This window comes from Taudactylus pleione, unplaced genomic scaffold (assembly GCF_031769625.1).
Source record: "Taudactylus pleione unplaced genomic scaffold, aTauple2 ptg000043l, whole genome shotgun sequence".
Classification (NCBI taxonomy): domain Eukaryota; kingdom Metazoa; phylum Chordata; class Amphibia; order Anura; family Myobatrachidae; genus Taudactylus; species Taudactylus pleione.
The window spans coordinates 1996690-2015179 of NW_028284445.1; the positions used below are offsets into that span (position 1 = coordinate 1996690).

The following is an 18490-nucleotide window of genomic DNA, read 5'->3' on the forward strand; positions in this document are numbered from 1 at the left end:
AACATATACAGATAAGTGAAGCACATGTATTTGTGTATTATATTTCCTATGCAAATTTGTTGTACAAATGCCTCCAGCTAATATAGATTAAACACACACACTTGTTACATCTGTAGAATAGTACATACCCTCCCATGCACACATAAGAACCATACACATTGCTATTTTAATGGTTTAAATAATTTCACAAATATATATATACACACACACACACACACACACACACACACACACCACGTACACTATAACTGTGATACTGCACCAAGGGATTACCTCCAGCATTGAACTTTCATCCTTAACTTGAACCTTTTCTGCACTTAGCGGAGTTTGCGACAAACCCTTTATCCTGTAAGACATTATGACTAGAACCATTATATGCACTAAGAGGGGAATTCAATTAGAGGTGAAAAGCCATATTCGCCTATTTTTTTGTGAAACATTTGCCTAAAAAAAATTCGCCAAATTCAATTCCAGGACAATTTCGCCTAAGTGGAAACAATTCTCCAAAAATGATTCTCCAATCAATAGCTGGTGAAAAGAAATACAAAATCTTTATTTTGGGGTGCAAACGTGGGGAAACAACTCAGACCCCTTGGGACAGCCCCGAAAGGACAAATACGCAAAAAAAACCCAGAAACTAAAACCTAAGAACACCCCAAAAAAGACATGTCATTTTTGGGGTGTAAATTTAAAAAGTGGGGGGATAAGCATTAAAAGTAGTGAAAAATACTTCTTGGGGGTCCACAAGTATGGGTCAGGTGTTTTTGGGATTGCAGGTGCATGCAGCAGGTGGATTTTTCACGGTTTTTAAAAGTTCACTTTAGAGACATAAAAACATGCTAGCACCTATTTTCAAGCACCCCAAATTTGACAGGACTACTTATTTTCACCAAAAAATACAGCTTTATGCCATTCTTCACCACTTTTACAAAAATGCTAATAGCAAGCAATTTACACAACTTAAGTATGCAAAATAGTTTTATTAGGGCTATTAGGACACATCTATAGTGATTCCCTATGTTAGTGCATCTTTTTCTGGGGTACAGACTGATTTCCCCAATTCTTTCAGTACTTTTCACCTGTTCCGTATTCGCCTATTTCCGTGTTCGCCTGTTTTGCAATTGAATTAGGCGAAAAGCGGGGACGAGCACGGAATAAATTCGCCTCTGAAACAGGCGAATGAAGCGAACAGTCGGACAGGCGAAAACTTTGCCTCTAATTGAATATGGCTCAAAGTCTGTGGGCAGCGTTTTCTTTCTCATTCTCTGCATAGGTGCAGTGTAACTGGTGCACGGGGAATGGCATAGGCGCAGTGTTACGGGTGCAAGGGGAATGGCTTAGGCGCAGTGTTACGGGTGCACGGGGAATGGCATAGGCGCAGTGTTACGGGTGCACGGGGAATGGCATAGGTGCAGTGTTAAGCATGCAAAGGGGATGGCATAGGCACAGTGTCACTGGTGCACGGGGAATGGCGTAGGCAGTGTCACTGGTGCACGTGGAATGGCATAAGGGCAGTGTTACGGGTACATGGGGAATGGCATAGGCACAGTGTTACGGGTGCACAGGGATGGCATAGGCGTAGTTACGGGTGCAAGGAGAAGGTGAAGGGATCCCTGGCCAATGACAAATGTGCACAGCATTATGGGGGCACGTTTATTAGACCTGAATAACAAGTGCATGAATATTAAGCTGAACAGTATTGTCAACTGTCCCTAATTTCCAGAGACAGTGCCTGGTTTCCCTGTTTTTCCAATAATGACCAATTAAACTGAATCCTATCCTCACCATCCAGTACTATTCTTTGGCAGTTAATACACATTTGATGTGGAACTTAAAAACAAAGATTAAAAAAAAATGACATTATATCCAAGTTCAATAAACAGACAGGAATCATAGGGCAATAATAAGCTCCAACTTTACAAAGTGTGCAGTAAAGTGTCCCTGTAAAAGACACTGAAGTGATAGTAAGTAGGGGCTATGGGTGTACAGGACTATAGAGGATCTACAAGCAATAGAAACGTGCAAATCCATAAGTAACAGAGATGTGCATTGCTAGCAACAGCCAGTGCAAGAGCCGCCCGGGGAGAACAGACAGGAGAGCACAATACACAGTACTCACCTCCTGCGAGAGCTCATCCTGCTGCACAGTCAGTGCTCACATCTGCGGCAGCAGCAGGAAATCCAAATTCCCCTCCAAATGACACACATGGAGGCGGAGGCGAGAGGCATGCTGGGAGTTGGAGTGCTGCATATGTAACCAGTACAGCCTGTTCACTACAGCAGTCCCATCATATGAACTACAAGTCCCATCAGCCTCTGCGGCCAGGTCTTTTTGCTTCCAGTAACAGTTTGAGACCAGTTCATTCATGAGAAAGATAGTTATCTTGTTTGGGTTTGCTGCTGGTAATGGGCATCCTACACTGAACACACACATATATAAACAGTACAGTATAAGAGATTGTATATATAATACTGTCATGTTTATATAGCTGTATTCCCCAACTGTACATTAATGGAGACTGTGTTGGCTGTGTGAATAACATATAATAACAATAACACATGATAAAAAGTACCCTAGCTGTAAGTGAAATGGATAGACGTTACAGAGGAGGTCTGTGACTGCATACAGCTGCCAAGTATGTTTATATTGATCATAAAACAATGCAGTGCCTCTATAATAAATACCTGCTAATTACACTGGCCAAATAACCTGGGTTATTGCCATGTTGGCTCAGTGTAAAAATAACCCGGATTCAGTGACCAAGCAATCCAACCCGGGTAGCAAGCAGGGTCGGACCTGGGAAGGACCCGGTTTATGGGGCAATGTAAACGAATGACCAGGGGTATCCGGATGGTATACAATCAGGAAGCGGCTGCCGGAATCTCGACAGCTGGCTTCCTGGCTGCTTTATCCCGGCGTGGGATAAATGACCGTCATCTATATCTAGACGCCTGTCATTTCCCTGACGCCGGGAGATCGGCACCTGGCATCCCGATCGAAGGTATGCCGGGCGCCGCGAGCGGACAGCCGCAGGGGGGAGGGTTAGGTTTAGGGCACACGGGGGGGACTTAGGGTTTGGCACCCCCACGGGAGGGTTATCGTTAGGCTAGGGGGAGAGTTAGGGTTAGGCACCCCCCCAGGGGACTTAGGTTTAGGCAGCGGGGAAAGGGGGGGTAGATATTTAGAGGGGGGATTAGGGTTAGGCACTTGGGGGGGAGGTTAGGGGGTTAGGTTAGTTTATACTTACCTTAGCGACGATCGGGATTTCCAGCGCTGTCGGGCTTCCGATGCCGGGAACTCTGCTTTTGTCGGTCAGGCACTGCCGGGAATCGAACCGCCGGCCGCATTTCATACCGATTCCATCCGGATCATCAAACAGAATAACCCAGGTCAGAGCCGCAATGTGGCTCTGACCCGGGATGTAGAAAACAGGATTATATTGTAAAGTGGTTTTACTGAGAGACTATTTGCAACATGTGGTACATTTCTGGGGCTGAAGCTTCTTATTACAGTGCTGGAAACATGGTTACAAATGTGTTTTCCCTGTTTATAGGGATGATACCTGATCTCTGGGACCTCAAAAGTGGCAGAAAGCTCTAGTTTGTGCATGAAATGTCCCTTTAAATGCTCCTTCTCAATCTCTTCAGTGCAATTAATAATCCTGTCTACAAGATAAAATCTTGTTTCTACATTAATCAAGTCATACTTGCCCACCCTCCCGGAAGTCACGTGAGGCTCCCGATTTTCCCGCACCTACAGAAGGGCAGGCACTTCTCCCGCATTCTGCCCAATTCCTAGTGAGGTGGTGAGAATGGGAAGAATATTACCGGGGATCAGCGGCTCGTACGTTGGAGGACGGGGCCTAATGATGCGATTCTATTACGATCGCGTCATTTAACCTCGCCCCTATTTACAAGATCCGGCGTTCGCAACAAATTCCCGTGAGGGGTGGGGCGTAATGATGCAACCCGGTCAGCCCCGCCCCCAACTCTGCCCCCTGCTTCTCCTCCCCAGGCTTCTCCCGAGGAGGAGAATTTATAAGTCGGCAAGCATGACTTAAGTATACTTTTACACCTACTATGCACTTATCAGGTAACACCATCCATCTGCTAAGCACCTCCCAGGGCCACCAAGAAATCTGTCATGCACTGGTAATGGGAAAGGGACATGGCCATACCCCACTGGAAATAACGGCCCTCTGCAGAAGATGCGCGCAGCAGGGTGTTGCCAAGTAATCTGAACACTATGAAATATGATGCAGCCAGTGACAATATTTTCTCTCAATCCTGCGTGGATTGAGAACACATGAAGGGAAGAGTGTGGCAATGTCCTGAAACATGGACAATAAATTATATTATTATTATGCTGTATGGATCTTTTATTTTATATTATAGTTTTTGATGGAATAATATAGCCATTAAACAAGTAATACTACCAGACTAAAATATAATTAAATGTGCACAGTTCTGTAGTACACACTTCTGAGTGAGACGTAAGCAGGATTTGTAGCTTTATTGCCAAAAGTTTCATTTGTTTTTGATGCGCATGTGTGAGTTTTCACAATATGTGACTTTTTTCATTCCTACTACAGAAGTGTGACTGTGTATGTATAGAGGGCCGTGAGTGGGGTGTCCAGTCATGGACAGTGGGCATCCAGACGCAAGCATTGGGCGTGCAGACGTGGTTAAAGTACAATAAAGATGTAGTGTGGATATGTACTCATGAATTGCGACTACAATTAGCAGTGAATAGTCACAATCACTAACACATGGAGTTCTTTGAGTTATGGATGCACTGAACCTGGCATGTGTAACATTGATGATGATCAGAGCCATAACTAGCGGTGTGCAAGCGGTGCCACTGCACAGAGCTTTGTGGTTGGTACCGTCGCTCACCCGCTCCTGCATCTGGCTACAAGGGGGCTTGTAAAGGCACCGTGCAACAATGCCGCCTGGAGTGTCCTTAGGACGCTTCAGATGTGCACACCGCTGCCCTTACATCCCCCTGAGGATGCTCTGGGCATTGCTGTAATTCCCAGCAATTGTGGCCCCGTCCCCTCAATATGACATCACATGTAGGTAGTATGGCCTGCACTGGGCGCCGGGACCCCTACTTCCGGCTCTGATGATGATGATGACGTCTTGCGATTGGTCACATGCAGGGAAAACACACCCATTATGTAAAACCCCTGAAACTGCTGCAACACTCTTTAAAAAGTGATTTTGCACAGCAGATTACACTCGTTTCAGTTGAAGGGGATGCCTACACTTATATTTAAGTGGTTCATTAAAACAAATAAAATAATACCATCTGCTTGGCATCGAATTGTACGTGCTGCAATCCACTGGCGTACTTATCTGCTCTATCCACCCATTAACTGTAATGTGTTCCCTTTGTGTACTGTGATTTTTAGCTATTTCAGATCTCACAGTGAAACCATGCCTCCAATCATATTCGACCCAGGCACATCAAAGGAAAGAAGCTGCAGACAAGGACAGAAGTCACATCCATTAGCGTGTCTATAATGAGTGCAGGGTGTTCAGTGCACATGGGCTCCAGGGGTGCCGACAACGCACATCCATGTTTAATACTTATCTCTCTGGAGTCCTGTGTCAGCACAGCAGACCTGTGTTTGCGACCGACTCCAAATAGGTCTTAATGACGCAACTTCTTTTCAGGACTCAGGGGTGATTCAGCTGCGGACGGATATGCTATCGCAGCCGCTAACATGTAATATAGTAATGCAGCAGGAGGCATAACGCCTCCAGCATACATTACTGAAAGGAGCTGCATCCTTGGACGAATCATCGCATCATCTGCGTGTGAATCGGCTGGCTAAGTGACCATGGGGTCATGCAAAAGAGGCCAGGCAATCTCCATCATCCAACGGAGATCCTGGCACCTCCACCCGCCAGAACTGCGGCGTCATACCTCCATTTTGAGAAACGGAGGCCGTCGCCGCCCCCTCCCCGCCCAGGAATGGCAGCAGACTGTCAATCACTGACAGTCTACTGCTGGACTGTGTGCGGGATCATAGACCCGTACTGCATATGCGCAGTATGGGTCATGCGCTTGTGCAGATTCCCGATAATCGGGAATTTGCATGAACCCAGTCACTGTGTCCGCAGCTGAATCATCCCCCTTAGATAGAAAGTCTGTATGCATCTCACTGTGAATAAGGCCCTTAACGTATTTTCTGAATTCCCTGAATATTTCCAAGAGACGACAAACTTTTTACCCAAATATGTATTTTATAGTCATTTAAATGGACACTTTGTTGTTGAAAACCTGCATGTAATACGGACTCTGCAGACCTAGTGCTACAATCTGCTGCATCTCATGTTTATTGAACTGAATTATAATGTACTTGTTTGCAATTGAAATACTTATTTTTAAATAGTTTCCCATCTATAGACTAAAATATAAGAATCTACTATATAACAACGAAAATTTGTCCTTCTGTCTTTCTATACAAATCCACAGTTTACAAGCCAAGATCGTGAAATTTTACATACGAGCGTATTAAAACACGGCAGAGGCAACTAAAAAAATTGAAATCAAAATTAATTACTGTTCATTTTTAATTAATTAAAAATCACAATTTTTGCATAGCATTCGCCCTCTACAGGTCAGGTCCGGAATTAGAAAAGGATCTAGCTTATCTACTATTTTTTCACGGCATATGGGTAGGGCCTCGGAGCAAGCGTTTTGTGTTGTCATGTGCTGTGACGATCTTAATGTTTATTATCGAAGAGAGCTTTAGCAGGCTTTGCCGGCATTCTCAGCTCTCTGACTATACCAAATTACGCAACAACATTGACTTCTTTCTTCAAACTGTGTCAAAATGATGACTTTGCAAGGACCCTGCTGTACTGTGAGCTGCCAAAATATTACACATGGAATGCTTCTCGAAAAGTTTTTATGCGCAGAAAACAGGGAGTCGCTGTAGATGGTCATCCTGGTATCAGAGCAACAGAAGCTCTTGGCTGTGTTTACACTGTACATTCTACACATTTTGGATGCTTCTATCTCCCCATCAAATATAAGGATTGCATAGGACAGATCAGCAGGATTACACAGTGCACTTGGCAGATTTGCACAGCAGGATACCAGGATTGCACATTTCAGATTAGCAGGATCCAGGATTGCACAGTGCAGATTAGCAGGATTGCCCAGCACGATAACAGGATTGCACAGTGCAGGTTTAGCAGGATTACGCAGCAGGATAGCACAGTGCAGATTTAGCAGGAATATGCAGCAGGAAAACAGAATTGCAGGACTGTCCTACATGATATCAGGACTGCACAGAACATGTTTTAGTAGAATAGCTGAGCAGGGTAACAGGATAGCACAACAGGATTCACTATGAAGCACACATTAATAAGCAGCCAAAGTACTGAGGCCTCTAGGAGGAAACGACTTTATGCACTAGCTGTCGGTCATAAGGGGCAAGAAGTGTCGGTCAGCTGTGTTGTCTCTTCTGTTCAAAAAGATACTTATGGGTATTCTATTAACCAAAAATGAAAAAAAGAATGGAAAAGCAAAAATGTGTCCTTCTGTATTTCTATACAAATCCAAGATCGTGAAATTTTACATACGAACGTATTAAAACACGGCGGAGACAACTAAAAAAATTTGAAGTCAAAATTAATTACTGTTAATTTTTAATTAATTAAAAAAACAAATGTTTGCATAGCATTCACCCTCTACAGGTCAGGTACGGAATTAGAAAAGGATTTAGCTTATCTACTATTTTTTCACGGCATATGGGTAGGGCCTCGGAGCAAGAGATTTCTGTTGTCATGTTTTGTCATGATCTTAATGTTTATTATCGAAGAGAGCTTTAGCAGGCTTTGCCAGCATACTCAGCTCTGTGACTTTACCAAATTACGCAACAACATTGACTTCTTTCTTCAAACTGTGTCAAAATGATGACTTTGCAAGGACCCTGCTGTACTGTGAGCTGCCAAAATATTACACATGGAATGCTTCTCGAAAAGTTTTTATGCGCAGAAAACAGGGAGTTGCTGTAGATGGTCATCCTGGTATCAGAGCAACAGAAGCTCTTGGCCGTGTTTACACTGTACATCCAACAAATTTTGAATGCTTCTATCTCCGAAGTTTGCTTCACACCCTTACAGGACCTACTTCCTTCGAAGACCTTAGGACTGTTGATGGGGAAGTTTGTCACACTTTTTGTGAGGCCTGCCTAAGGAGAGGTTTGTTGGAGGATGATGTGTAAACATACATTCTTAAAATCCCGGGCAACGCCGGGTACTCCAGCTAGTATATAATAAAATTGCACTAACTTGCAGAAAAAAAGGAATTTTATTGTGTAGATGGTAACTTCTGAAACCTTTGAAACCAGGTAGTGTCTCGGAACTTAGGGACAGTTGTCAACTATGTGCAGACAAAGTAATATAAATACTATAGCAATGTCACAGACTGATAGTGACCCTGTATCCGGGTTGAAAATGCTAAGCAGCGGGCCATCAGGCTGATCCACTTCTCCTCCTCCCACAGTTCCTCTACCCTCAAGTAGCGCAGCCGGCACCAGGGTCACTGACAGTGGCACAGGCGTTGCCCTTATGACAGACTCTGCAGTGGCAGAGGAGAACTAGGGAACCAGGGCATGGATAGGAAAATTATCAACAGGGGAGGGCACAACAAAACAAAATGTGTGTGTGGGTCAGAAGATAATACACAACATATAGGGATGGAGTGGACAATCAGAGGGTAAAGAGGACAATACAAAACCTAAAGATGGGGGTAGAGAGCACAATCTAAAACATGCAGATGGGGGAGGAGGGCATAATCTAACACATAGATGGAGGGGGGCACATTACAAAACATAGGAAGGGGGTTTGCACACTATAGGACATACAGATGAGGGAAGGGAAAATATGAGATATGGTAAGAACTTACCCTTGTTATCTCTATTTCTACGAAGTCCATAGGGTTCCACAGGATACCTTGGGGTATAGGTGTGACGTCAGTCGCAGGGCACCAAAGAGTTAAGCTTTCAGCCTCCCAGGATGCACTAGGTCCCCCTCCTATACCCCGCCCCCGGGCCAAGGCACCTCAGTTAGTTACCAAGCCATAGGCCGGAGGAGGAGAAGGAAGAGAGAGAACAAAGATCTGGACACATACAAGAATCACATTCTCACCAGAGGGAGACGGAAAACCGGTGACCAGAGCAAAGCCCATCTGCAGCACAGGTGCGACAGGGCGGGAGTCCTGTGGAACCCTATGGACTTCGTAGAAATAGAGATAACAAGGGTAAGTTCTTACCATATCTCATATTTTCTACTTCAGGGTCCATAGGGTATCCACAGGATACCTTGGGGATGTCCCAAAGCAGTATCCTTTAAGGGTGGGGACGCTCCTGTGCAGAAAGGAGAATCCGCCGCCCGAAGGAAGCATCCTGAGAGGCGAAGGTGTCAAACCTGTAATACCTCACGAAGGTATGGACAGAAGACCACGTAGCAGCCTTGCAGATCTGAACTGCCGAGGCACCACGTCGAGCTGCCCACGAAGGACCCACAGACCTAGTGGAATGAGCCTTCAGAGAAGGAGGGACCGGTAGGCCTTCATGAAGATAAGCTTCAGAAATAGCCATACGGATCCAGGCTGCCAAAGTTTGCTTTGAAGCAGGCCAACCCTTTTTACAGAAGCCATAGAGGACAACAAAGCGTCCGACTTCCTAAACAAAGAAGTGCGGTCAACATAAGTCCTTAAGGCCCGCACAACATCCAAAGAGGCCTCACCCACGGAAAGACCCGGTGAGTTAAAGGCCGGAACAACTATTTCCTCGTTAACATGAAACTGGGAAACAACTTTGGGAAGAAACTCGGGCCGAGTGCGGAGCACTGCCCTGTTCCCATGAAAAACCAAGAAAGGGGGTCTACAAGAAAGAGCCCCTAACTCAGAAACACGTCTGGCTGAAGCAACGGCCAGAAGGAAAACAGTCTTAGCTGTTAGCCATTTAATATCCACTGAGCCCAGTGGTTCAAACGGCGGTCCTTGGAGAGCCCTCAGGACCACAGCCAAATCCCAAGGCGCCACAGGTGGAACAAAGGGCGGCTGAATACGGAGAACACCTTGCATAAAGGTGTGCACATCCGGGATTGTAGCAATCCTACGGTGAAACCAGACAGATAGGGCCGAAACCTGTACCTTCAAAGAAGCAAGGCGAAGCCCATGATCTAGTCCCGCTTGCAGGAAGGCGAGAATCCGAGACAGACGAAACTCCCGCGGTGCATAACCTCTCGGTCGACACCACTGGAAGAACGTATGCCACACGCGATGGTATATCCTCGCGGAAGACGGTTTCCGAGCTCGTAACATGGTACGCACCACAGAGCTGGAAAACCCCCAGGACCTCAGCATGGCCGTCTCAACAGCCACGCCGCCAAAGACAGCCGAGTCAGGTCCGGGTAAAGACAAGGACCCTGAGACAGAAGGTCCGGTCGTAGCGGCAACCGCAGAGGACTGTCCACGGACAGACCCTGAAGGTCTGAGAACCAGTGCCGTCTGGGCCACGCGGGAGCTATCAACAGGAGCGTCCCTCCTTCCTGTTTGAATTTCCGGATTACCCGTGGAAGAAGGGAGACCGGAGGGAACAGGTATGCGAACCTGAACGTCCACCGGACGGACAGAGCATCCACCAGAGACGCCCCTTCGTCTCTTGTGCGAGACCCGTACACCAGCAACTTGTTGTTGTGCCGGGACGCCATGAGGTCGATTTCTGGAAGACCCCACCTGTCCACCAGTAGTTGAAAAACGTCCGGGTGCAGGGACCATTCCCCTGGATGAACGTCCTGGCGACTTAGAAAGTCCGCCTCCCAATTTAGCACTCCCGGGATGAAGACCGCTGATATGGCCGGAAGATTGCGCTCCGCCCAAACCAGGATCCGAGAGACCTCTACGAGAGCCGCCCGACTGCGAGTTCCTCCTTGCCTGTTTATGTAGGCCACGGTGGTAGCATTGTCCGACTGGACCTGCACCGGGTGACCCTGGAGAAACCGCTGTGCCTGCAGGAGAGCATTGAAGACCGCACGGAGTTCCAAGATATTTATTGGAAGCTCCGCTTCTGTCGGTGTCCACCTGCCCTGGAACAAGTGTGGACCCGAAACTGCTCCCCAGCCCCGAAGACTGGCGTCCGTTGTCAACAGGACCCAATTTGGAACCCAGAACGGACGTCCCTTGTTGAGGTGGGTCGTCTTTAACCACCACGCAAGGGACAGGCGAACCTCCGGGGTGAGCACAATCGTCTGGAACTTCAGAGACTGAGGCAGCCCGTTCCACTTGGACAGGATCAGGTGCTGCAGAGGTCTGGAGTGAAACTGGGCGTATTCCACCATGTCGAACACCGACACCATGGAGCCCAGTAACCTCATCGCCGAGTGTAAGGACACCCGGCGGCTGTGCAGACAACTGCGCACCCTTGACTGTAAAGCAGAGATCTTGTCCTCCGTCACGAAGATCCTTTGCTGTCCCGAGTCCAATAAGGCTCCAAGATGCACAATCCTCCGAGACGGGATTAGAGTGGACTTCTGCCAGTTGATTAGCCAGCCGTGCCGTTGCAGCAGTGCAATGGTCAGGTCCAAGTGGTGTAACAGGAGCTCTGGAGATCCTGCCACCAATAACAGGTCGTCCAAGTACGGCAACATGCGGACTCCTTGCAGCCGCAGAGAAGCCGCCATGACCGCCATAGCGTCCTGTATGTCCAATGACACCATGTAGTCCCCAGGTTCCAGCGCCAGAATGATGGACCGTAGGGTCTCCATCCGAAACTTCGGGACCCGCAAAGACTTGTTGAGTGCTTTGAGGTTGAGAATCGGACGATATGACCCATTGGGTTTCTGTACCAAAAATAGATTTGAATAGAAACCCTGGCCCCTCTGGGAGAATGGAACAGGCACTATAACTCCAGCCTGGAGCATAGTGTGCAATACCTTCCGCAGCTCCGTAGCCTTGTTCCGGTCTGATGGTAGACCCGTGGTGAAGAATCGAGCCGGGGGTCTGTGCCGGAAGGAGAGGGCGTACCCGTGAGAGACCACCTCCAGAACCCAAGTGTCTGTCGTAGTGAACGACCAACACCGGGAGAACTGCAGCAGGCGGCCTCCCACCCTGGGATCCCCCAGGGGAGACCCGGACCGTCAGGCCGCAGGCTTGTCATCTGGCTTGGGGGCCGGACGTCTGGTACTCCATGCCTGTTTCTGGGGCTTGACCGATTTCTTAGGGCCAGCCTGTCGAGGAAACGACTGTGGTTTGGGCCTGCCCTGGGCCCTAGATGACCGAAAGGACGATGGTCCAGAACCAGAAGGAGCAGCGGCCGACGGGAGACAAGCAGATTTGGCTGCCGCCAGCGTGGCCACAATCTTATCCAGATCCGGACCGAAGAGAACTTCTCCGGTAAACGGCAACGCTTCCAGACCTTTCTTGGATCTGCGTCCGCCTTCCAGGATCGCAGCCACAAGGTGCGACGAGCAGCTACCGCTGCTGAAGAAATTCTAGACACCAGAGTACTAATGTCTAGAGCCGCCTCGTTGATGTAGGTGGCCGAATCACGGAGATTGCCAATCAACTCCGCCTGTTCGGCCGGACAGTCGGATTCAAAAGAAGCCTCTAATGAATCCACCCAGCGCTCCATCGCTCTGGCAACCCAGCAAATGGCCATAGCCGGCCGTGCTGCCCCCCCTGCAAGGGAATAAGCGGACTTCAGGCAGATTTCTACCTTGCGGTCCGTAGCATCCTTAAGGGAGGACATGGATGGCATCGGCAATGTGGCACTACGGACAAGACGGGTCACGTGAGAATCCACCTGTGGAGGGGATTCACACTTAGCAAAATAATTATCCGCGAACGGATAAGCCACCGCCAGGCGTCTCTGCGGCTGGTATCTTTTGCCAGGTTGTTTCCACGCCTCCTCTAAATGGTCCACCAACTGACCCGAAAGAGGAAAGACTGTGGCATCGCCCTTCACATCTTTGAAAAAGGCATACTTAGATTTAGCCGCTGGGGGAACTTCGTCCTCAATCACCAAGGCTGTGCGGACCACCCGAATAAGTCCAGGAATATATACTTTGGACTTAGCATCAGCGTCCTTAGTATGGAAAGGTTCCTGATCGTAAGGATCCAGAATCTCCCCATCATCAGACGTCCCTTCGTCATCCTCATAAGGAGCGGACAGAGACGCCACCGGCCTTTTATGAGGCCGCATCACAGACTCCCCTTGCAACACATCCGACAAGTGCTGTACAGAACTCGTCAGGGAGTTAACCCACGCTGGCTCCTGAGAACCCGGGAGCGGGGAAATAGGGAGACTGTGGGGTACCACCAATTGTCGTGGGAACCCCTGCATGGGTGACGACACCACAGACTGCTGGGACAAACCCATCGGAGTAAACGCGGGCTGCGGAGCTAACTGGCCCACTAAAGCTGTTAACGCCTGAGCGAAACAAGCCCAGGGCGGCTCCTGTACCGGTGCTGTAACCGTAATAGGCCGCGCCATGGACAAACACTGCCGGCAAAGGCCCTCCGCGCTACCCTCCCCCTCCGCTAACGGTACTTTGCACGTGGTACACTGTAGCCGGAGGGGAAAATCACTTTCAGACATGATGGCACCACGTATGTGACCTCTCTCACCAATTAAGTATTAAATAGGCGAGAGACCACCCTGCAGCACCGCACCGCAAGGGCTTTAGCAGAAAGAACAGGGACAGTAATAAAGCTGACAGTTTAGAGAAGAAAAGTTACAGGCAGCGCTAGCACAGTCACATACAATGCAGAGAAATAACAATTCCTGCACTAACAGCGCTGATCACTCAACTACACAGACACAGGGCCTGGTAGGACACAGCGCTGCATACACAGACCTGAGCCACAGCGGAGGAGAGGTATGCGGGGGGACCCAGACCACGATGCTTCCTTCCAGACTTCCAGCAGCGTTCACCATGCGTTGCAGAGAAGATGGCCGCCGAGGAGCAGAGAGAAGCTGGCCTGGGGGAGGAGCGCTGACACAGGACCAGTCAGCACAGTGCAGAGAGGGCTGTGTGCAGCGGGGGAGGCGCCGGCTGTGAGACAGGGAAGGCGCGCTCCCCTGGCATGCATTTAACCCCTGGGACGCCGCAGCGCTACCGCTCTGCTGCGGTCCGCTGTCCCAGGGGGTAGTGGAAGCGCAGGTTGGTCGCCTGGCTCCACGCTGCAGCCAGTCCCCAGGGAGCCCCCTGCCTGGGGACTTAGGACCATGTGATCAGCGGGGACCCACCGCGGGACCCCGCTGCTTACCTCTGTCCCTCTTGAATCCGGCCATGGTCCGGAGCATCTGGGGTCACCGCTAGCTGTGACCCCAGATGCCCACCAGCATCCCCGGATCAGTACCGGCGTTCTGGTACCGGCGGGGTGTAGGGAAGACAGCATGGACGTCAGGACTGACTGTCCATGCTGTTCATCCAGATGTGCAGCCACAGCTGCATGAAGAAAAAGCTTCAGGGGCTCTTCTAGCCCCCACTCCAACAGGTGCACCCGACTCCGGCCGGGCACCAAACTAAACTGAGGTGCCTTGGCCCGGGGGCGGGGTATAGGAGGGGGACCTAGTGCATCCTGGGAGGCTGAAAGCTTAACTCTTTGGTGCCCTGCGACTGACGTCACACCTATACCCCAAGGTATCCTGTGGATACCCTATGGACCCTGAAGTAGAAAGAGCACAGGACATACAGATTGGAGGGGGGTATGTATGACAGCACAATACAGGACACACAGATGGAGAGTATCACTATGCAAGACATACAGATGGAGAGGGGTGGACAGCATTATGTAGGACATACAGATGGGGATGGGTGGACAGAACTCTGCAGGATATAGAGATGGGGAGGAGGACAGAAGCATGCAGGACGTATAGATGGAGAGGGGGTGGACAGCACAATGCAGGACATACAGATGGAGGCAGGGGCGTATCTATAATGGGTGCAGGGTGTGCGGCCCGCACCTCACACCCTGCACCCATATTATGTAAAACTTACCTCTCCGAGGTCCCGCGTTGGGTCTACCAGTGCGGATCAAACCCTGGCGTTTTACACAAGCGCTGTGAGGAAATCGACAAAAAAATGTCGCCGCACCATTTCCTCGGCGATCTGCGCATGCGCAATAGACTCTGGGCACACTCTAGTGCCCAGAGTCTATTGATTCTGCGGTGGACGGCCAGCCACATGAGTAAGAGGAGGGGGCCAGTGAAGGAGGATGCACACAGGCTCCCTCCACTGTAAAGACAACCTTGGTCTATGTTACATAATTACATATAAAAATACAACATCAAACACTTTCAAATGATTTATTAAAATGATTTAATGTTAAATATAAAGAGACATCACAGCATTATATTAGGGAGAGATTACACATTTTCTAATTTGAACGATTATATGCTACTAAATGTCTGTCACTCGGATGGGCAGTAGAACTGAACGTCATGCTCCCTCCAAGTGCCAATGCCCTGTTGGAGAGGTAGCTACATGCAGGCCGCAACTCGATCCAACATCGACATCTCCTGAAAAACCTTCCTGCCCCATGCTCCATGCAGCCCAACTCCGCTCTCTCACCTCAGGCACATCGGGTCTGTGCTGACAAGTGGATATCTCATGCCCATGGCCCAACATTGTCCTATAGAGGGGGTGAGTGAACTGCACAAGCCTGAGAAGGCAGAGTCTGCTGTGGGGGCCGACAGCACAGATTTAACTAACCGTTGGGCAAAGAAAGAGGAGAGGAGAAAAATAAATCCCAGACATCTCCTGAATGACCTTCCTGCTTAATAAATAGAAACAGAGGCAGTGGCGTATCTATCATGAGTGTATGCAGTGCGCATGGGCCGATAGGTGCATACCCTGCACCCTCAACCAACCATTGTGTCTCCCACGTGGTGCGCTGAAACCCTATGCTTCTAACGCAGGGCCATCTTTATAGTGATGTATTCAGAAAAATGTCTCTGCACGGGAGCTCGCAAAGACTCTGGCACTGTGTGCCATCTTTCAGAATTTATCAGCGATTTATCAGCCACGAGGGGGCAGTATCCTGCAGACTGAGAGAGTGAAGGATTTGCAGGAGGCGAGGGTGTCCACAGTGTCAAAAGTAGCAGGTCGTGACGAATGAGTAGAAAGTAGTTGCCCTTGGATTTGGCAGCAAGGAGATCATTGCTGACTTTTGTGAGGGCAGCTTCAGTGAAGTGGAGAGAACGGAAGCCAGATTGATATTGGTCGAGCAGGTTTTGTGAGGAAACTTTGTGAGGCGGTTGTAGACAATCTGCTCAAGGAGTTTGGAGGCAAATGGGAGGAGAGAGATGGGACAGTAGTTGGAGAGAGCGCTAGAATCAAGGCTGTTTTTTTTTCTTCTTTAAATGGGGAAGACAAGAGCATGCTTGAATGCACAGATGACGGTGCCTGATGTGAGGGAGCGATTGTAGTGGTGGGCAAGATGGGAACAGCCAGCAGGAGAGAGGTAGCAGAGGAGGCGGGAGGGGAAAGGGTCAAGGGGGGCGGTGCGGGGGAAGAACGGATGAGGGCCATGACTTCATTTCCAGATTCTGGGCAGAAAGATGTAAGAGTTGATAAGATAGTTGGGGAGGGTTGGTCAGGGAAAATATCTTTTGGTGATGAGGTTGGGGAATTGCATGACTTCGGGAGACGGTAGATGCTATCAAATCTTTATCATCCAAACTGGATTCCAGAAATAAAACGTCACATGTTCATATTCATGCTATTACATTTGGAATGGTCCTCCAAATCAGCCATCTTGTCCTTGAAAGCAGAGACCTCTGCCAAAGTATATTCATGTGTCATAATAAGGTAATTGTAAGAAGCCACCAAGTCTTGCATTTTATTTTAAAGATGGTCAGTATGATCCCCTACACCAGCAACATCACTCCTAACATCCTGGAGAGCAGTGTGCACATCAGATGTGATATCCACTCAGAGAGCATGAAGCATGTGTTGCATCATGCGGTTGGTAAGAGGAGCATCCAAATCCACTATGGCATCTGAAGTAGGGGAGGGGGAGAGTTTAGGCCATCATAGAGGACATAGTGGGAGGCACCTCAGATGAATGTGGCATGGTTGCTGAAGGCAACTTCCTTGCATCACTAGGGTCCCTAGGTTGAAAATGAATCAGAAGAGCCAGGAAGGAAAGTTTTGGTATGCTTCTTTGGGACCCTGAGGGTGTTGTAAGTCTGGAAAGTCTCTGGTAGCACTTGAAGATAGGCTCAGGTATGGGGATTGCAAAGGTCTAGAATAAAGGTTCACAGAACAGCAGGTCACATGGGCAGGACGGAGAACATTAATCAGAGAGAACCATCACAGGAGGCGTGGAGATGCACATCCAAAACAAGTGAGAGAAGGCCCAGGGACTAGGGACAATTTAAGTAATTGAGCATAAAAATATGGGCAACAGAGCATCAAGGATGAATTACACTCCAGAGGAAACGCCTGTAGTAAGCAAAGTACTAGGATGAAAACTCAGGCCACTGATGCTTCAGTTACGTTGGAGACGGTTATCCACTTGACTGGGTGTAGCACTAGTCAACCAACTGTTGCAGCAATCTGTCCAAAGGGGAGAGTGGCAGGCCGAGCAAGTTGCCAGCTGTTCAAGATGGCACTGACCCCATAAAAGGTGGCTCAAGGGTCGCAAAGACACCACAAGATGCACCCTGGAAGGAATCCTTGGTGTCTTGGCCAGGTAAGGGATACAAACCTTCAGGGCATCTTACTACAGGGGGGAGCAGCAGGATAGCCGAGACAGTCTCAGGCCACAGAGCAGGAGAACCGGGAGCTTTAACTCCTGCACTGCACACCAGAACCACCACTGGAGTTGGCCAGCCCTCTTCCCGGAGACTGAAGATAAGAGTTACAGCCATGGGGGCCAAAGCACTGCAGCCACGGGACACAACTACAGGCTGTGGTGGCAGAGCAGAAAGAAGGCTACGAATTGCGCAGGTCATGGCAAACACAGCTGGGGCCATCCACAAAGTCTCACCAGGAAGCTGTGGAGCCTGTTAAGCTGCCTCAGCGTCAGGGGAATCGCAAAGAGCTCCGGTAATCATATGCAGATACAGAGCTCCTGTGAAGTGCTGCTGTCCAGGAGGCTGCCCAAGCTACAACCCCAGGGCCCCCCAGTTCTTAAAATGCCCCTTATCAGAGGTGAGAGCCTAACAGCAATTATCTGCCAAAACAAAGCTTAAATCTAACTTGATCACATTAAACATAACTTATTAAAGGTAGTGTTGCCTACTCTCCCACATCCGGCGGGAGACTCATGATTCCCTGTAAAGTCTCCTGCTGCGCTGGAGACCTCAAGAAATCCCCTGGCTTTCACCCCACTGCCATTCGAGTAATTGCCAGGACTGCTCATGTGACCGGGGCTGGGCCTGGACATGAGGACGTGGAGGCAGCCACTGAGGACAGAGTGGGTGTCAGGAACCGTATGGAAAGTTCTTCAGGTAAG

General features: G+C 49.0%; 1 protein-coding gene across 5 annotated transcripts in view; it reads right to left on the reverse strand.

Annotated features, from left to right (window-relative positions):
* Positions 1–18490, reverse strand: part of NHLRC3 (NHL repeat containing 3) — an 85454-nt gene that overhangs the window by 27070 nt on the left and 39894 nt on the right. For 3 of the 5 annotated variants that reach the window (XM_088460183.1, XM_088460182.1, XM_088460185.1), the window contains exon 8: positions 274–346. The exons of the other annotated variants lie outside the window; for them this stretch is intronic. In XM_088460183.1, the coding sequence (XP_088316309.1) occupies positions 274–346 (73 nt within the window). The remainder of the gene's footprint in view (positions 1–273; positions 347–18490) is intronic. 5 annotated transcript variants of the gene reach the window in all.